Consider the following 22,160-nt stretch of genomic DNA (forward strand, 5'->3'; position numbering starts at 1 on the left):
TGATGACTTGTACCATTTCTCCCCTTTCCAGCTTTCTATGTCATTTACTTTCTGAATTTTTACATGTGTGGTTCCGGGAAAAAATTCTCAGCACCCATTGTCAGGAGTGATTAGATTTTTTGTATTGGGCTTTTTTTCCCATTTCTGTACCTAGCCTGCAATTAAGATTTTTGTGTATTTTGTAATTTTTTTTTTTTTTGAGGAGCAGAAGGTATAGATTTAGTAAGCATTGCTCACAGTTTTTCTTGTTTTTTTTTTCAAGTGAGTGACTTTTTCATATTTTTTAGGAGATTTTTTCACATGCCGCACTGTAACTTGAGAAATTCATGTACAATAAACTTCAAACTTTACATATTTGTTTGTTATAATAGTCTTAAGGTCTGTATTCTCTTATTTTAATTTCAGAGTTATACAACCTTTTCATCTTTTTTATTGAATATTTTTCACATGTCATGTTCTTTAGTAAACTTCAAATGTTTGCTATAATTGTCCAAAAGTCTCTTTAATTTTGGTAAAAATTCTATTTTAATTTCAGAGATTCATATTTTTGAGGGACTTTTTTTATATGTGACACTGTTACTCTATTATATGGACAAGGGTATCATGTACTCATGGCCTAGCTGTTTTGTTTTTTTTAGTCTCTAAACCATGAGATAATGACTAAATGTCATCCACAACATAATTGAAAACAAAACTTGGTATTTGGTTCACTGTCAAAAATTTTCTCTCAGTTTGTTGTCAAGAACTCAGATGAATTTCACTTTTATTGTTATTGGCACTGATACTCTGGCATTACTATTTTTTGTAACACTGGGGAAAATAAAGTAGTATAAATATGGTTCTTGTTTCAGGTAAAGGACATGGTATACAGATTACTCCTTTACCCGCTGGTCATATGATTGGTGGTAGTATCTGGAAAATTGTTAAAGAAGAGGAAGAAATTATTTATGCTGTTGATTACAACCATAAAAAAGAAAGGTATAAAACATTGTTTTATTGTCTTATGCAGAAGTTAAGGTCTCTTACATTTTGAAGGTGGATAAAACAAATATAGAGTTAAAATAAACATTTAAGACAATTGAAATTCCTAGTATAAGGTTTTTAAATTACAAGTTTATATTTGATTAAAAGAATAAATAACAATGACCTTATAATGACCTATTTTTTACCCCTGCAACTAAAAGTTTATTATTTTATCCTCATCTGTCCGTTCCACAAGATTTCACTCAAAAACGCAAAAAAAAGATTGCGCCAAATTAATTGAAATTTTGAGAATCTGTATATATCCAATGTAGGAATGCTCTATCAATTTTCTGAAAGATTCTTTTTATTGATTTTCAAGTTACTGAAACTTATTCATAAAAAAATTGTGTGTTTTCCAGTTTCCACTTAACAACTCAAAATGCTTGATCAATTTACATAAAAAGGTTGGAAAGTGTAGCGAAATGAAAAAAAAAACCCAAAAAACATAACTGTTTCCACAAATTGAACTATAGTAAAGTGTATATATCTATAGTGATGAAGTCCTTTTAATTTTTTTAACAATTCTGTTTTTATTTTTGGTTTTTTAGTTTCAAAAAAATCATAACAAAAGGAGGGTTTCCAGTTTTTGCCCAATAACTCAAAAAGCATTTGGATAGTATATATGTCCATATATGGGAAGCTCATTATTAATTTTTGTGATGATACAATGTTTTTGTTCCATGTCAGCATATTGAAATCTACCGGTATTCTCTTTTTAAGTAAATGTATAACATTTTGAAAAAAATTATCAGTGATAAGAACATATTTATTGTGTTGCTTAAGTGTCAGTAGACAAATATTTCATGAGCAGGGGCATCACCTTTTCCTCCCAGATATAAAGATGTTTCTAGGTTAGTCTTATCTAAACCGATGATAGTAAATGTACTTCAGTGACTTCATTTGTTTTGATAGTGAATCTGAAATTTTATCATAGTAGTTTGACAATACTCCTGATTGTGAATCATTCAAAGCAGCATATTTGTTATGCACTTATGACATTTTCGATATAGGAAAAATAAAAAGGAAATTTCACTAAAACACTTGGTGCCGTTCAGTATTTAAAACATGATATACAACACAGAGAAAAAATATCTTTCGATATGAAAAGCAAGACACCATGAAGTACACTGTAAAGTGAAGTACATGTGTACAAGCTGAACAAATGATATTAATGCAGAAACAATCATAACCAAACTATAAAACTCAACCTCAGATTACTCTAACCTCAGATTACTTGAACATTTTTGTCCCTTTGACTTTGACTTAATAAGGTTTGACTGTATTTGTTGAAAGTAAATGCTATAGCACTAACCAATGCAGTTAATTGAATGCATAAAGAGTTTGCAGTATTATAGGTTTATTGACCTTTGTTCAATGCCATACATGTAGTATAAAAGTTTTCTGGTGTTGAAATCGGTTGAGCAATGCAATTCATATAATTTTTTTTTTTTAATTGGGACATTTGGTTTTCATTTGATAGCTTAAGTTTTAGTGTGAAAATTGAAATTGTTAGGTTGTTGTCAAAACAGTTCTGGAATAAGCGGTCAAGAGGTATAATAAAAACTTACTCAGATTGTACTTAACAAAGAGTCAAAGTTGTGAAGATTAAAAAATGTGCATTTATAGCTTACCTGGACCAAAGGTGAGCTAATGCCATCACATTGCATTCGTTGACTTGCATCTGTCGTCCTTAAAGTTTCAACATAAAGCTCAACTTTTTTATCAATTTTTTTGTAACAAACTAATAACAGAAATTATCTATGAGACAACATCTAAAAATGATTAATTTTTATATACCAGTTTTTAAGACAGGATGTATAGTGGTATACCTTAGTCCATCAGTCTGTCTGTCTGTCATTCGCACTTTGCACAATAAGTCAAAAATGCTGTGACCAATTTTTGTGAAACTTACATGAAATTTTTCTGCTGATTTATTTGCACACCCTTGTGATTTTTAAAAATTTCCAATTTGTAGTTTTTGAGTTATGGGACTTTATTTGTCACATAACTCAAAAAACGCTTCCGCCAAATGCCATCACATTATGAATTCTTTATTTTTGTTGGTCTAGGCTTTTGATTTGTTTTCAAAACCTGCAGATACAGAATCAAAATTCTGTGATCTATAGAAAGCACTTTGTCTGTTCTTCTGTTTGTCTGTTTCTGTTATCTTTTAAAAGTATTATTGCAAGGATTAGATTATTGATTGGTTCCATTCTGGGTAGAATATTATTCTGTGTCATACATTTAGTCACAATCAAATTTCAGAGCTATATCAAGCTTGAATTTTGTGTTTGCCACATTTATTCAATGTTCAACCTCTGTGGATGTATCTTGCTGCACTCTGGAAAGCATTTTATTGTATTTGTATTATTGGTTGATGAAAGATGGCTGTCTGAGGGTATTAATGTATACTTCTGATTCATTTGTCAATATTTATAGAGCTACCCTTATACACTATGGGTGTCAATGTTTGAAACTTTGGTCTCACTAACCACTTCTAACGTTCCCATTACTTTACATGTTAAACAAGTAATTTTCAATGTTTCACTATGAATTCCCAGGACAAATGACACCTTAAAGTTGCATACCATTGAGAAGCTTGGAAAATAAGGCTTTCAAAATCATTACTCTATTGGTACGATGTCCGTAGAAATTCTTCACAAAATTTACTTGAATAAAAAATACTGAAAATCAACATTTTTACCTTTTCTGCTAACTGACAGCATGGAGGCAAATTACTCACACATGTAAACAATATTCATACACTTTAGGAGTAAATTACATATATGATTTTAAAGTACACATTCTCAGCTTTATTTTGACTACTTTTAATCAGAATACAAACAAATAATGCACTCATAATGCATAGCCTAGATTCAGTGTGTTTTTGGTACTACATAGGGGGGGTGGCCATTTGACCTGGAAGTGGTTAGTGAGACCTTGATAGAGTTGTTGAACTTAATTCCCTCTACAAGAAATCCATTTTATTTTATAGCTCAGTCAGTGGCTCAGTGGTGGTTGTTGTGCAAATGTTTTGAAATTTGATAGTTTGACTCAGTGCCCTCTTTTAACATTCCCCTTTTTGTATGGCTAAGATTGTGCAGTGGTTGGCTGCTGCCACTCAAACATGCCATTGAAATTCACGGGGAAGTACATTTTCTGCTTGATTATACCAGACAGCCACCAGAGGATATATAAACTTCTGAATGGCCAGTTCCTCTTAGACCATAGGTGCCATTATTTTGAGACATGATAGGGCTTTTGATCTCAGTGTCCTAATGAATGATCCATGTTTTTTGTAATGCAGTTAACCCAGCGGATGGCTGCGGCCTTGCGAAATTGCCATTGAAATGCTATGACAAAATACATTTTTGCATATTTACAAAATGTATCTGCTAATACTTCACCATAGTTTTGCAAAGTTGGCCTAAATGGTGTGAGAAGAGACCTCTATAAATGATTTGTTTTTTTGTTTCACTTGATTAGATGATATGGCCATAATATTTCTTATTTTGTCTGGAGAGTGATTCAGGCTTTTGGATCGAACCACTAGTTTTATTAATTTTATTAGTTTAGACTGTTTTTTTTTCAACATGATGCAATGTGAAGTTTCAGATATTTGAACTTTATTACTTTTAGACACCTTTAAAAATTTTTTGAGAGGCTCCTCTACACTTTTCACAATTGTATTTAAGTTTATTAGGTTAACCTGCAAGATGAACGAATGATGTTTATTGTTTTTATTCTTTACTTGACCATGTATTGTGTCATTCTTTGTAAGTTGCATTGGCCACACTGTTTTAGAAATAAAGGCAAATATATTTGAAAAGGCAATCCTCGAAATTTAATTAGCACATTCAAGCTCAGCTAACATTTGGCTATGTGGCTACCTTCTACCGCTAACACAGTTTATGGCTTTTAAGAAATCAAAGTGTCTTTTGTAGCTAAAATTGAACATAGAGGTCAGACATCTGTTTAAATGGTAATTAACTCTACACAGTGTTCCATAGAGTATAATGATTTTGATCTGTATGTCCGTCTTCCTATCAATCCTATTTTTGTCTGCAAAAGTCTTCAAAACTGCTTTGTAGACTTTTATGAAATATCAAACTAAGAAAAGTGCATGTACATTCTGCAGTATAGTTTTGTATTTATGTTTCAAAGGGAGATATTAGATTGACTATACGGCTATGAAAGCTTTTTTTAATTGTTCTCTTATCAAATTTAAACTGTCTCAGAAAGCTATGCTGTATCAAATATTTATTCATTGTCCAAACTATGAGATGCATGCAGATCATACATACCCCACTGTACAGTATTTAAAGATCTGATCCAGTTTCCCACTATATAGCATTTTATTGTGTTTAGTCATAGACTTTAAATATGATAAGCTGTTCTCTTGAGTCACATCAGTTTTCAATAATCATTCAATTCTCTCTCAGTATTCAATTTGTTCTTTCTTTTTCAGACATTTAAATGGTTGTGTATTAGATACTATATCTCGACCATCAGTCCTAATTACAGATGCCTTTAATACTACATATCTACAGTCTCGGAGAAGACTAAGAGATGAACAATTAATGAGTAAGTGTTGTATTCCACAGAATTATTCCCTTTCACCAAGTGGCTGGGCTTACCCTGGTAAAAGCATTGAGTCACTCTGTAACAGACAGTTTGCACTGTCAAGATTAACAACTAGAATTTACATTTAACTAAATCTGATACTTCTTGATGCAAACCATTTATTACCATTCAAATGATCATTTTTTCATAGTGAAATAGTGAAGTGGAAAGAAATATTTAAATGACAACATCTCTATATCCTATCTAGTTAAACCAAGGATTCAAATTTGGACATTAAAACCTAGATAAGTAATTCTATTACTTACATCTGTTTACATTTTAGCTACAATACTGCAGACGATGAGAAATGATGGGAATGTTCTAGTTGCCGTGGATACTGCTGGCAGAATGTTAGAACTTGTTCAGTTATTGGTATGTTTATAAATTTTGAGGAGAGGCAGACACTACCTTCCCTGATTAATATGCAATTTTAAGGTGTTATATATCTTTAGATTCTTCATTTAAATACTTTCAAATACATATTTTGATGAGAAGCATTTTCACACAGTTTATTAGGTTGGGTATAAAATATTTAGGTGGGGACAGAAATATCTTTCAAAAAGTTTGCAGATAAATGTTTGTTTATGTTATCAAGACTTAAGGGGAAGAAAAAATGTTTAGAATTAGTTTTAGAAGTCCAAATCTCTGATGCAAATTAGCACTTAGTTCTCACACAATAACTTGAAAAATGATAGTAATTATGTTTAGTTGACCTCAATGAAATGTTTCTTCATAACGTTTGATCTTTGTATAGCTCCAATGACTTAGGAATCAAAATTATCATTCTTCAGTACCAAAAAAATGGAAAGGAAGACATCATGTGCTCTCTTGGGGCTGTTTTTCTTTTTTCTTTTTTTGTTTATAGTTAAAAATAATGCATGCAGTTGTTACACATATTTTACTCTTTATTTTATTGCACTTCTTAGTTTACTTTAAAAATAGTTCTTATATATTCGCAGTCTTAACATCGTTAATTGTTTTTTTTTGTTTTTTTTTTATATCCTTGTCCCTGTTTCCGTGTGTCTGTAACAATTTTTCTCATCACAGTTTTCTCAGCTACTACCCATTGATAGTAGCTTGATATTTTAACACATTCTTTCTGTAGGTATGCCATATGGTGGATCGTTTTTGGGAAAAATTTGACAACTTCCTGCCAACCAAGAAATTTGTTTATTTTCCTTATATAGTGATTGTAAGCAGAGTATCACTTGTGAGCTATTGTTCACAGACTCCTTTTTGTTTTTGTTTTATATACTATATGAAACTATTCTATTTATTTTTAATATTTTTAACTTTTTTTTCCTTCAGACAATGATATGGAGATTACATGGTGATATGAGAGAGGCCTTGTAATGAGACTTTTAGTAGTCAGTACCAATGTAGTCAGTTTAGAAATTACTTTTTCATAAGTTGAACATAAAGAGATAAAAACTTAATTTTAATTTTAGTTCAGAAAATATTTTTTCTGTACATAACATGTGTTATAACTTTGGTTATTTCCCTTTGTAGGACCAAATGTGGAGAACAACAGAATCTGGGCTTTCACCGTATTCTTTAGCTCTACTTAACAATGTCAGCTTCAATGTGGTAGAATTTGCCAAGTCACAGGTATATTGTACTATTCATTTTGATGATTTTTAAGGCAAAGACTTGAACCATTTTTAAATTAAGGGTACAAAAAGGGGCCAAAAGGTTTTCAGTTGTTGGGGTTGTTACTCTTAGTGTTAAAGATTATGGAACAAATAAGGGCCATTTTATAAAACTTAGCTATATAACTTAAGTATATGTGTATGGATCTCTGAAATCGCATCACAAGGTCAAATACCATCAAACTTAGGCTAGGGTTGATTGTTGGGTTGATCACGATATCTATGATGGAATTAGGGGCCAAAAAGGCTGCTTCATATAGATGGGGTATACCTTGTAATTTATTTTGGGTGCTGTCGGACATCAACTTCCTGTTTCTTGGGACATTGCCTCTTTCCATTATGTGGAATGATAGAGAAAATTTTTGTCACAAAAATCTCAGCTCATATTGGATGGATTTATTTCATATTTGGTGTGTAGCCTTATATAGATAAGGCAAAAGTTGAAGCCAATTTGGGTGTTGTCGGATATCAACTTTATCAATGCTTGGAATATGATTGATTTTCACAGAAATCTGTTGAGGGGGACACTTATTTTAGACTGAGTGTCCAGTATGAAGGGATGGTGTATTTAGGCTTGCTCACTGTGTTTTTTTTTTACCTTCACCAGGTTGAATGGATGAGTGACAAGATTCTCAGATCATTTGAAGAAAACAGAAATAACCCATACAATTTGAAACATGTCAGATTGTGTCATAACTTGGCAGAACTTGCAAAAATACCTGAACCAAAAGTAAGTAGAAAAATGATCCCTTGGAACTAAGGCTTGTTAGATTTGATTAGTCATTCAATTTTTAGTTCATCAGTCATTGTTTTCCCTACAGATCATGTGCATTATTCACTGAATTGGAAAGGAAAATGTGTTTTTCTGCAGTTTGGAAAGCCATTTCAGTTTTTTTTTACATTTTAAGTCCTTTAAAATTAGTTTTTACCATGTTAAAGAAAATTTTTCACTTGATTAAAACCATTGATTTTATTAAACAATCAGCTGCTTTGATCAAAAGATTGATATGAATAAGTAGGACATCTTTTTTGATATCTAAAATAGTAAATGACCAATGGACATTTCCTAAATTTATCTGTCAATGACAGGTATTATTTACCATTTCTGGAGCCTTGTTTGGGACAGCAGAACTGGCATTTAATTATTTTAACATTGTTGAAAGCTTGATTCTGGACCTGCAGAATTGTTTTAAGTTGACCTTTGAAAAACACTGCTGGAATAATACTGCAGATTAAGACTTTGGGTAAGTTAAGTGTTCTTCAGTAAACCAGGTGACCTAACAAATGATGTCTGTCGAATGTTGATTACTTAAAATTTGTTGAGTATTATCATGGTCGATTTCGACCATGCAGATTAGTTAACTATACAATAACAAAACACATGATTAAATCATATTGACAGATTAAAATCTTTTGAATTTTTTAAATTATGAAAGAGTAATCAAAGGAACCAAGGTTATAGCGGTAATCAAAAGAATGTAATACAGGGACAAAGACCAGACATGGAAAACAGACATTCACAACAAAGAACATTAAGTAACTAAAATCATACATACAAAGTAACAAAAGTAAATGAGCTGGACCAGGTGTACCGGTAGGGTAAGCATCCTCTGCTTTTCTAGAAACACCCGCCGAGTTGCTCATAAAAAGTCAAGTCGAACAATGGAATGGAATAAAGGATCATCCTATTTTATTGTATATGAAATTATTATTTATAATTATGTCACTGTGCAGATAACGATTGTAGTTTGTTGTCTTTCTTTTGTCAAAATTTATGTAGTTAAGAATAAATTACTCTATGAACTCAGCTTTTAAAGTTTTATATGACCACCGATATGAAAACAGCTTTTCATAAAATTATGCCATTTCACTTAACAAAGCTACCATTTACAAGTGATAAGAATTATCCGAATTTCGTCATGAAAGATGGCTCATTATTAAAGAAACATCCGTAATACCAAAAAGACTGTTACTAAAAATAGAACAATGTCTGGTCAAAATCATCTGCATTTTTGTGAACCTGATTCCATTCCTAATATAAAATTTCCAAAGTGACTTTAGACAATTTTTTCAGTTTCACACGGTTTTTCATAGACAGGCCCTTAATGTTGTTTGTGTTGTTATAGGAGATGTGACATGAACATTATTTTATTATTGATACTTATATTTATAAAACCCTAGTATGTTTATTTACAAGTGTGACAAACAGGATGATAGCATTAAAGTACTGACACTCCATGTATTGTACTTTCAAATATTTTAATGATAAAATAAATGAGCCTGGAAGGTTTATTATGACCCAGTGATAGGGTTTAGCGACCCATGGCACAAGTGTTGATTGTGATTGACAGGCAGGTGTAGGACTTTCATAATAATATAAACAAGCATTTCATTTGCTTTGTGGAATTTGAAATAAAACATTGCTAACTTGAAACAATTGTACAATAAACATGTGCTAGGTGAAAATTGATGAGTTTGACTTTTTATGATCAACTTGACAGGTGTTTCTAGAAAAGCAAGGGGATGAACATTATGAATTATTTCTATGGATTAATCTTCAAACAGAAGTGGAATCTTTTAGTATTCAGAATAATTTTTTTCTGACAGTTCATCATTTTCTTCTAAAAATGGTTTAAATTGATATGTCTGAATGTAAAGATTTGCTGGCAAACCAGAACTTCCCCTTTTTTCCACTCTCAGTTGTAGAAATTATGCAGTAAGAGTGAAGCCCCAGACAAATCAACTGTCTATGTAAAAATTGAGAACCAATTAAGTAACACAGTCACTTGACCACATGGCTAATTTTGATTGTATGGGTCACCTGCAATTTTGAATCTGTTTATTTTTATTCAAATAGTGTAATAAACTTCAAGGAACATTTTCATTGTATATACAAAATGTATTTGATATAACAAAGAAAAAGTTAGAAAATGAAATTTTTGTGTCACATCACCTTTTATTTGCACTGCTGTCATCCATAGACATTTGGTTTTCTTCACAATAACTTACAACATTAGTTGATGGATCAGGATAACGTTTTACGACAATTAGGTACCATATTTTAAATGGAAACTTGATAATGCTTTTATGATCTTAGCGGCTTTGCTCCAACTGCTGAGGAATAAGTGGCATAAAGGGGCATTTTGTTTTTGTTACTTTAAACTTTAAGTGTAAATGTATGGATCTTTTTTTTTGAAATTGCACCACAAGGTTCTGAATCACTAAGATGCTGCTTGGATAATTTTTTTTTGTTGGAGTGGTGATGGGGGCATCATGAGCTTACCTGAATAGAAATTGGCTAAAAAGGGCAAAAGTACTTGAATTTTTTTATTTCTGGGCAGTAACTTGAGTAAAAGTATGAACCACTGTGAAAATATGCTACAAAGTTCCATACCATAGAAAGCAGTGATTGAAGGAGTTATGGCCCTTAGGGACACAAATGGGCAAAATAATCAGAAATTTCTTAAATTTTATCAATTGCTTATTTCTTATGTCTAATTTCAAATTATAAAGTTTTTTCACCACTTTTATTTCATTCAGAAAAGTAGGCTGTGTTCAACATTTCAGCACTTAAAATTTAGACTATATCAAGCTTGAATGCTGTACCTATAATTGGCCAAACTGTTCTGGTTTCCATGGCCACGGTAGAGCTGTATCAAGCTGTGCACTGTGTGATTCTTCAAAAAACTTATATTACTTAACTTGATTTTAAAAAAATTGCATCTTCAATTCTTTAAACTCAACAGTTGATCCATATAAAAGAAAATTTGTTTGGCCTCTGACTTATTTATGTTTTGGGCTTAAATAAGCTTACTAGTAAATGATGAAGGGTTGTGGTGGTTGTCCTTAGTAGATGAAGTTTTTTTTAAAAGATTGTTTCTGTATGTTTAATTTTTCTATGCTGTATCTTCCTTCATCTTGCAATTCATACTCATAAAGTTACAGTAATCAAAAAGCAAAGTTACTATGGTTTGGGAACTTTATTGAATTTGAATTATAAGGGCAATCACTCTGAAATTTAATTTCTTCTTCTCTTCCTTTATAATTGAATAAACTGAAATTATTGTGAAAATTGATGTGAAATTTCTATTAAAATGTTGATTGTCAACTGCTGAAAGTGGTAAAACTGTTTTTATGGCATTTTTTAGCTTGCTTTAGGATCTCATATGTTACATAATGTTTGCTGTTTCATCACATTTCAGAAAATATCATGGCACTTAATGAAAATAAATTTTGCTAAAAATTGATAATTGTGCAGTTTTCTCTAAGTAGTGCAAGATATTTGTGCTTGATGGCCCATAACACATTTGTTTACTTAGATAGAGATAGATAACTTACTGTAAACGCTAGTAAACCTTGTTTTTGTTAAATAGAGTGATTTTTCTCAGTTTCTATTACTATCTGTTTGTTTAATGAAGAATCATGCAGCTTATTGATGATAGTCTTGTTTTTAAATGTTTTGATGAGTATTTTAGATATAGATGTCTTAAAAATTTATCAACAAATTTATATCTGACTACTAAGACCCTTTGGACATTTCACCTGAAATCCATTGTGTGTGTTATTTAAGTAGATTTGGTCCGGGTTAATACAATGTTCATGGTCATATTATTCAGCCTTTTGATATTTTATTGTATGTCATGCAAGATGGATATATCACATTCTGAACTCCTTGGTCTTGTCAGTGTCAAAATTAATATATATTACTCATTTTTGATTTTGAGAATTTTTATGAGAGTTATTTAAGTTAAGTCAAATGGATTAGTGTCACTGTATGTAGATTGTTTCAGTTCAGATGGATTAGTATCACTGCATATGTACATGTAGATTGTTTCAGTTCAGATGGATTAGTATCACTGTACATGTAGATTGTTACAGGCCAGATGTGATTAGTATCACTGTGTATGTAGATTGTTTCAGGTCAGATGGATTAGTATCACTGTGTATGTAGATTGTTTCAGTTCAGATGTGATTAGTATCACTGTGTATGTAGATGGCTACAAGCCAGATGTGATTAATATCACTGTATATGTAGATTACTATAGGCCAGATGTGATTAATATCACTGCATATGTAGATTATTTCAGTTCAGATGGATTAGTATCACTGTGTATGTAGATTGTTACTGGCCAGATAAAGTGGTTTGTTAGTCCCATATTGATAGTGCTGAGATGATTTAATGAATTTTTCCATTGATGCTGCTAAGATGGTCCAATATTTTTTTTTCCATTGATGCTGCTTAGATGGTCCAATATTTTTTTTTCCATTGATGCTGCTTAGATGGTCCAATGGATTTTCCCCTATTGATGCTGCTGAGATGGTCCAATAAATATTTCCATAAGTGCTACTGAATGGTGCAATAAATTTTTCCATTGATGAAAAATTGGAAGCCATTTGAGGAAACACTTTCAGATGAATACATCTGTCCATAATGAACACCATTTCAGGAAACACTTATGGTGAATACTTCTGAATTTTTTTTTTGCTTAGCTTACACAAAAATTAAGCATGGAATAATTAGAATTAAAATTTAGCTCTCTAAAACACAATTCATTTTTGTCTGGATTCGTTCAAACTTTTGGTAAAAAACGAAATAAATTTTTGCATTTGAATTTCTATTTGACAATAAATTTGAGATGTATAAAGATTGATATTTCCAGGACTACTTTAAAGTAAGTTGTTATGGTGTCAGTTAACTGTAAGTTTCTAACTTTTTTAGATGTAGTTTCATGGCAGGTGAATGAGATTTCTCAATGTTATTTCATGGCAGCTGAATGATTCCTGTTTTATTGTGTTCATGACAATAAGGTTATTTGGTATTTAACTATTAATTTTATATGAGTACCCATTCATTCAGAAAAGTGCCTTTAATCTGGCATGAAATTTGTGGAATTGCTAATCAACTCCCTAGATAATCTATGCTGCATGGAATTTCTTTCATGGAGCAATTTGGTAAAATTTCTAACAGTGTTCACATTTCATGTCCATTTGTGAACAAGGAATGATTGATTTTTTTATTCCATGTGGGGATTAAAGTTTTCCTATCAGCAATATATTTACGATTAATCATCTGAAATCAGACAATTAAGTTGTAGCTATATTCAGGTAATTCAATAAAAAATTAATCTGTAGGATTTGATACTTTTATTGTTGTGAATTTTATCCAACTGATTTGTGCTGTGTTTATGTAATTATTTATCATATGACAGTTTAATGAGAAGTTCATTGGATTTTGTAAGTCTATACACAATAATTCTGATCAGACTTATTGATTTATAAATACATTAAAGTGTTCTTTGCTTCTTCTTTAATTCATCACATATTAGAGTACATTGGTACATGTGTTCATCTACTAAAAGACATCTGTCATAAATAAATATTGTTAGTTTTTGTATCAGGAAGAAAATTTAGTCTGCAAAATTGGAGAGAAATTTGGATATTTATACTCCCCTTGAACAAGTTTTGGAGGATATATACATATATCGTCTGTTCCCTTGTTTGTCTTGTCCATATGTCTGTGTACCTTTTAAGTTGTGTTTTAGTAAAACTTTATGAAAATAAAGAAAAGAGAAACTTTTTATTGGCTCAAAACAACATTGTACATTTTGGTACATCTGACCTGTCAAGTCTCTTTGAATTACTACTACTAAGGGAGTTTTTAATGTCCTTGACTACCCTGTCAGGTTTCGCATGGACGATGCCTCATGGAATTACTGTGATCTTTTATTTTAAGCAAAGTTTGGGGGTACATAGATTTCACCCTGTCTGTCTGCCTGTCTGTCTGAACTATTTTCTTAGCAGCTTTCAGTATTTTTATGAAACTTTGTGGGATGTAATATAACCACATGGAGATGTGCATACTGTCAGTGATTTATGTTTGTACCAAAATTGTAGAAATGACGGCTGTTGAACTTTTAGGCATTTTCCAGCAAAACTTGGTCTCATGTGTTGTCCGCAACTCCTCCTCAAAGAATAGAGGAATGTAATGAAACTCAATGGAGTGTTAAATTACCATATTGGGATGTGCATATTGTCAGGAATCTATGTTTGGGCAAAAATTTGGAACTGGCAGCTGTTTGCATTTTTCAGCAAAACATGGTCTGATGCATTGTCCACAGCTCTTCCTTAACTACTTGCAGGATTGTAATGAAACTGAATTGAGTGTAAAATTACCATATGGGGGTGTTCATATTGTCAGGAATTTATGTTTAAAGTAAATTTGCAGTCATATTCTGTTCTTGTGAAATCTAAAAAACAAAAATATTACTGATTTTGGTTTGGAGTTAGGTGCATTGTATACATTGTCGAAGGCTTTTAAAGAACAAAACTTGTTGAAAGAACTTTAGAAATTTTAGAAATGACAGCAAAACTGTGTGTCAAAAGTGTCTATCCCCTATAAAAATTGTATCCCCAAATGGACAGGGTTCAACAAACTGCGGGTGGTATTAGTCCCATTGGGGACAATACCTAGTTCTCTTCAATCTTTCAAAACTTTGCCATATCGCACACTATGTCTCTTCAAAGCTTAATAACTAACATATGGCAATATGAAATGCTTATGGAAAATATGTAATCTGATTTTAAATTGCTTTCTAGCATTAATTTGAAGTGAAAATGTAAATCAAATTTCTTTATATTGAACTCAAAATGGGTAGCTATAGGGCTCACAGATCTATCATATGAACAAAAATGATAGGGTCTTAGATAATCTTAATCTCACATAGAAACAAATATTGTAAGGTCACTAATCAAACAGATCAACAGAAATTATATGATCTCTCAAATTTAACAGATGAACAGAAATGGAAGGAACTTACATATCTAGCAGACAAATGGTAGCTATAGGATCTAACAAATTTCACAAATAAGCAAAAATGAAAGGGCCTGCCAATCTAACAGATGAAAAAAATGGTAGGGGCTCACGAATCTAGACAAACAAAAAAGATAGCTATATGCTCTAGCAAATTGAATGGATTTAATCAAATGAATGAAAAATGAAAATGGCTTTGAATGGTGTTCCCAAGTTCAATCAGATCTTGAAATTTTGATTATTTTGTCTTAATTAGTCATATCATATTTTATTGATGAGTCTTATCCAGGCCTTAAATCAAGATCTGTTTCCAAATTTGGTGACCTTGTGGGTTTGAATTTTGTTAACACTGATGTGTTATTTAATTATGCAAATATTGATGAGTGCAACCTTTTGGTACTGATGAATATTGTATAGGGATGTTAAACTTCAGTGTCCAGTGGGTGTGTTCCAACATTAAGCTCTCATAGGAAGATGAATTTATCTATTCTCTCTTCACTGTATAAAGAAATTGAAAGCTGTGCATTGTCAAAGGCTTTTAAAGAATGAAAGTTGTTGAAAGAACTTTGAATTGATGGTCATGTCACATCAGTATTGTCTTGTTATATGTCAGATCAATGATGTCTTGTTATATGTCAGATCAGTATTGTTATATATGTCAGATCAGTATTGTGTTGTTATATGTCAGATCATTATTGTCTTGTTATATGTCAGATCAGCATTGTCTTGTTAAATGTCAGATCAGTGTTGTCAGGAAACCCTCACACCATAAGGCAGACTGCAGCTGGCACCAAAACATTATATGTGTAATGTTCAGGGGAGACCTGGAACTTGTAATGTTCAGGGAAGACAAGGAACTTGTAATGTTCAGGGGAGACCTGGAACTTGTAATGTTCAGGGGAGACAAGGAACTTGTAATGTTCAGGGGAGACCTGGAACTTGTAATGTTCAGGGGAGACAAGGAACTTGTAATGTTCAGGGGAGACCTGGAACTTGTAATGTTCAGGGGAGACTTGGAACTTGTAATGTTCAGGGAAGACAAGGAACTTGTAATGTTCAGGGGAGACCTGGAACTTGTAATGTTCAGGGGAGACCTGGAACTTGTTATGTTCAGGGAAGACAAGGAACTTTTAATGTTCAAGGAAGACAATGATGTTTTAATGTTTTATAATACAACTGTTGTTCAGTTAAATTGTTTTATAAATGGTCCAAAATGGTTAATGGTATTTTGTTGATATAATGGTATGCATAGCTTTGTCTCTATTGCTTTTATCTGAAAATGTGTTAATCTTGTTTTCTTTATCAGGGGAATGATTGGTAGTTCAATTATATGCCTTTATTTTGTCCTCGATTTTGTTATCAAGGAAGTCTTGTTAATTGATCAACATTAACTCTTGACACCCACTCCCAATTTTCACTTAGGTAATCACATTGGATACATCGTTATTCTGCATGCAAGCTTAGTCTCTGTACAAATTAATCTATTAAAGATTAGAAGTGAAATAAGATAATGGACAGAAAACTGAAGTTGGTTGTTAAGTAAGAAAATCAAATGGCATCAGAGAGTGTTTTGTATAGTAAAAGATTCATATGGCATCAGAGTGATTTGGTTTATAAAGATGTTCAAATGGCATCAGAAAGTATCTTGGTTTATTAAAGTTAGCTATTCCAATGACACCAGAGAGGTCTTTGGTTTAGTGAGTGATTTAAATGGCATCAGAGCAGATTGTGGTTTAGAAAGGCATTCAAATGGCGTCAGAGCAGACTGTAGTTTAGAAAGGCATTCAAATGGCATCAGAGAAGACTGTAGTTTAGAAAGGCATTCAAATGGCATCAGAGCAGACTGTAGTTTAGAAAGGCATTCAAATGGCATCAGAGCAGACTGTGGTTTAGAAACGCATTTAAATGGCATTAGAGCAGACTGTGGTTTAGAAAGGCATTCAAATGGCATCAGAGCGGACTGTAGTTTAGAAAGGCATTCAAATGGCATCCGAGCAGACTGTAGTTTAGTTTAGAAACGCATTCCAATGGCATCAGAGCAGACTGTAGTTTAGTTTAGAAACACATTCAAATGGCATCAGAGCAGACTGTAGTTTAGAAAGGCATTCAAATGGCATCAGAGCAGACTGTGGTTTAGAAACGCATTTAAATGGCATCAGAGCAGACTGTGGTTTAGAAACGCATTCAAATGGCATCAGAGCAGACTGTGGTTTAGAAACGCATTCAAATGGCATCCGAGCAGACTGTAGTTTAGTTTAGAAACGCATTCCAATGGCATCAGAGCAGACTGTAGTTTAGTTTAGAAACACATTCAAATGGCATCAGAGCAGACTGTAGTTTAGAAAGGCATTCAAATGGCATCAGAGCAGACTGGTTTAGGAAGGCATTCAAATGGCATCAGAGCAGACTGTAGTTTAGAAAGGCATTTAAATGGCATCAGAGCAGACTGTAGTTTAGAAAGGCTTTCAATTGGCATCAGAGCAGACTGTGGTTTAGAAATGCATTTAAATGGCATGAGAGCAGACTGTAGTTTAGAAAGGCATTTAAATGGCATCAGAGCAAATGGTAGTTTAGAAAGGCATTCAAATGGCATCAGAGCAGACTGTGGTTTAGAAAGGCATTCCAATGGCATCAGAGCGGACTGTGGTTTAGAGAGGCATTCTAATGGCATCATAGCAGACTGTGGTTTAGAAAGGTATTCCAATGGGATCAGAGCAGACTGGTTTAGAAAGGCATTTAAATGGCATCAGAGCAGACTGTGGTTTAGAAACGCATTCAAATGGCATCAGAGCGGACTGTAGTTTAGAAAGGCATTCCAATGGCATCAGAGCAGACTGTAGTTTAGAAAGGCATTCCAATGGCATCAGAGCAGACTGTAGTTTAGAAAGGTTTTCAAATGGCATCATAGTATTTTGGTTTAGTTCAGATATTGAATGCCATTGGAGGTACATTTTGTCTTGTAAGGAAATCAAATGGTTTTAGCATGCTTTCTGTTAGCTGGGGAGTCATGTGTCTTAAGAGGGTAGTTTTGATTATAGCTGTGGTCATTTATTTATTTGAATAAAAACAAGCATTGGAATTAATTATGACAGCTTTTTAAAGAAACAAAAATAAATGAGCAATTTGGACTCCACTAAAAACTGGGAGCATGAACCAGGTGCATCAATACTGTAGGGGTCCTCTGCTTTTCTAGAAACACCTGCTGAGTAGCTCATAAAATGTCAAGTCAGGGTTAGACAAAAGAGGAAGGGAAAACTATGACATTGTGAATAAATGGGTTCTTATGGTGCAAATGGAAACGTCATAACCATCCACGTGTTCCTGATGACTTGTAGCAATATAACCTTGTTCCAGAAGCCTAATTATAAAAAGTCTGAACATGTTACAACAAGTCACGACAAGCTCTGGCATAATGAATGAGTTGTGATATGAAAACTCCAGGTGCTGAAGGGATGTTGCCATTTGACAGAATGAGATATCATCATGTTTGTAATGAGTTTTCCTACACCTTCGATCTTTAAGTGTAGGTGAAGACATAGTGTCTGTAGTGTCCTTTATCTCAAGTTCTTTGGTGTAGATGCAATGTATAAAATCCCAGAAACTAGGACTGTTTAAAGATAATATGTCATCCATATAGCAAAAACTGAGATCAAAGGACCTTGGTAATCAATGTTCCTTCCTTCAGGTCAAAATAGCTATAAAGTCAGCCTTATAAGAGTGATGGAATAGGTCAGCGAGTAGTGGAGAACAATTTGTTCCCATTGGAATGCTGACTGTTTGTTGAAAAATGTTTCCACTACACTAGACAAATATGTTGTCAATGAAAAACCTCTCCATTTATACATTGTCCCTTTAAAATATTAAGTTAGTTAATGTAAGTTTCCTATTCATAAGCATAAACTGTATTTCTGATGATAGGTGTACATGATTCTACTGTAACACTGATAATGGAGGTGTGATATTTTATGTAAGGACAAGTTACCTTATTCATTATATGAGAGAAGGAAGAGCATCATAGATCATAATTAAAGATGTCCACCAGTGAACTACTATCTTATTTCATTACAATATAAATACACTTATGATCATTCTTGTCTTTGTTAAGTTGCAGTTATAGTGCACCACTCTCACTAGGATAACCTTTACACAGAATGAATTAAATATATCACTGTTGGTCAGGATGTACAATTAATCATATCATCAGTGGTATAAAGTCTGGCCTCTTGTTCCTCTGTCCACCATTTATTACTAGACTTGAACCTAGTTAGTTTTAATTATACTTGAATGAGTTAGATTCCAAACATTGGTCTTAGAAAAGGTTGGAAAAGATTTGCTCCTTTCATCCTCCTTTCAAAGGATGGGGGTTTACTGTGTTACCCTTGTTTGTCTATCACATCTTTTTTGGAACAATTTTCTACATAACAATCTGTCACAACCACTTGAAAATTTATGCCACCATTGTATTCATTTGGTACTTAACTCAATTGTTTGTGCTTCCAACATATTAATTTGGTACCTGCCTGGGTTGTTTGTGCTTCCATCATATTAATTTAGTACTACCTGGGTTGTTTGTGCTTCCATCATATTAATTTAGTACTACCTGGGTTGTTTGTGCTTCCATCATATTAATTTGGTACTTAACTTGATTGTTTGTGCTTCCAACATATTCACTTAAAACTTGACTTGATTGTTTTTGCTTCCAACATGTTAACTTGGTACATCACTTTATTGTGTGTGCTACCATTGTATTCACTTAGTTCCTGACTTAGTTGTTTGTACTGTGATCATATTCACTTAATATGTGACTAAGTTGTTACATGAATTCTTGCTTTATTTTTTTGATATTTGTTTGTGTCATGAAAACCTGGTAATGGATTTTTATTATGTTTATTGATTGATGCATTCCATGTAATAATTGTAAAAAATCCTATATGTACTTGGATCATATACTGCATACTGTAAAATAGAGCAGAAATTATTTGTGCCAGGTGTCTTTGACAACTGAAGTAATTATATTTAGATAATTAAACTGCTATTCTAGTCTATTTCAGATCAGTAAGTCATTTCATTACATGTCACATTCAACATTTTATTCCCTCCAATAACCATAAGAAATATGTATTAGGATAATATGTAAGAAGTTGTAACTTCTGTCAATGTATTCCTGTTTTCAGATTTTGTCACATTTTAAGCCTATCAGTGTTTTCAATAATTGTTGTTTCTTCAAGAAATATATTTCACATTTTTTTATATGAAAAAAAAAATTTTTTGCTATTGCATGATAAGACAAGCTGTATTTACATTGTTTATTTAACTTTGGTAATCTATTACCTGTGTTGGTACCAAGGTACTCTGTACTCAGCAATAAGACAAAAAATTAGATGATTTATGGAGAGATTACATATGATTTTATAAGAAGTAAATTTCTAAGTAATGTATCTTGAAATGTGAAGGGGGAGTAGAAACCAGCAGAATTGTTTACATTCTTGGAATTAAAAGAGATTGGAACCTGTTTTTCCTGTTTTTCTCATAGTCATTATTTAAAAAGAATAGGACAGGAGGAACTATTCTTCATAATGAATTCAGTACATTCAGTAGATGATTATGACACATTTATATTTTCTGATTGTCAGAACATGGACTAAGTATGTGTAGGCTATGTGCTTACATTGTGTATCCTAAATCTTTTAAGCTCATTATCTGAGTAGTTTTCATTGTAAAATATGGAGTTTTTGTAAACAAAGTAATAACTTGATGTTCCTCTCTTATTTTCTTGTTAATCTCTGGTATACAAATCAATTTCATTCATTGAATCAATGTATTGTACTGGAGTAACTTCTTGTACAAGGAATTTTCTACTGCTGTAGTGTAGTACCCTAACCATAACACCACTGGTCATCCCAACACTGCCCCCCTTACTTCTGTAGTGTATCACCCTAACCATAACACTACTGGTCATACCAACATGCCCCCCTTTTACTGCTGTAGTATAGCACCCTAACCATAACACTACTGGTCATCTCAACACCGCCTCCCCCTCTTTTACTGCTGCTGTAGTATAGCATGCTAACCATAACATGTGTAGCCATTTTTCAGCTTGCTGTCCAACATGAAGTTAGTTGCAGTGCTTCCTATATTACTTTCAATAATATTTAATAATTGGGCCATTATTTTGATGCAATTTCATTGAGTATCATTATAAATATAGTTGTTGCAGGAGGACTCCAATGGAAAGAAATCTATTTTTAGGGTTTAACATTTAACATTTATCTCAATTAATTTTTTTTAGGGGTGGGGGTGGGGGGGATGGGGTCTTTTTGGAATTCTCTTTTTGAGCTTGCTCAAATATATCTAGTTTTTTTCCTGTAATGATGCCAAAGCAGATTTCTGCATGCTTAAAACACATGCTACAGCAGGGGATATTAAGGTCAGTTCTATTAAAATCAGGACAAAATGTATACAGAATTGATAATATCTCTGTGAAGAAGGGATAATGTTTTTGTTGCTTTAGCAAAGAGAGATTGACAGGCTTTTGATGATAATAAATAATGAGATGAGTTATGTAGGTATTCATCACATTGAGTCAGGTGTTATTAATTAGAGGTACAGGTGCTTTTGATTGTATTTATTGTTTTATGACCTGAGCTGTCAACTTTGTCCTACATGCTTTTGTTCTTTCTAATTAGATTGATATGATGTATGAAAACAAACACTAACTATGATTTTTGGTTTGTTGTTTTTGTTATTTTTTGTCTTATTATAAAGAAATTTCCTACCATTTTGGCTAAGAAGTACAGATAAATGGAATAATAGTCAATACATTCAGGTTGTGCTGAGCTTCTGTTGTTTTTAAACTGTAAAAAGCAGCCTTCCGCCATACACTGTTGGCTTTTTAAATTTTTCACATGTGCAACAATGTTCTAGTGACACTGCATAGTGCTTATGTATATGTTGATGTAGTAATTATATTTCTATACAACAAAAAATATTGTGGATATATGAAATTTTGGCATATATTGTACCACCTGATTATAATCTGTATACATTTGGTTTCA

At 32.6% G+C, this 22,160-nt stretch overlaps 1 protein-coding gene across 1 annotated transcript in view; it reads left to right on the forward strand.

The window, feature by feature from the left end:
• The window catches only part of LOC148623458 (cleavage and polyadenylation specificity factor subunit 2-like), a 123,959-nt gene that overhangs the window by 9,025 nt on the left and 92,774 nt on the right, over nt 1–22,160 (forward strand). The window contains exons 5-9 of the mRNA XM_088565259.1: nt 852–978; nt 5,492–5,607; nt 5,930–6,018; nt 7,156–7,254; nt 7,903–8,025. Coding sequence (XP_088421385.1) covers nt 852–978; nt 5,492–5,607; nt 5,930–6,018; nt 7,156–7,254; nt 7,903–8,025 — 554 coding nt within the window. The remainder of the gene's footprint in view (nt 1–851; nt 979–5,491; nt 5,608–5,929; nt 6,019–7,155; nt 7,255–7,902; nt 8,026–22,160) is intronic.

This window comes from Perna viridis, chromosome 2 (assembly GCF_037379345.1).
Source record: "Perna viridis isolate PV_CMFRI_1.1 ecotype Kerala chromosome 2, ASM3737934v1, whole genome shotgun sequence".
Taxonomy (NCBI): domain Eukaryota; kingdom Metazoa; phylum Mollusca; class Bivalvia; order Mytilida; family Mytilidae; genus Perna; species Perna viridis.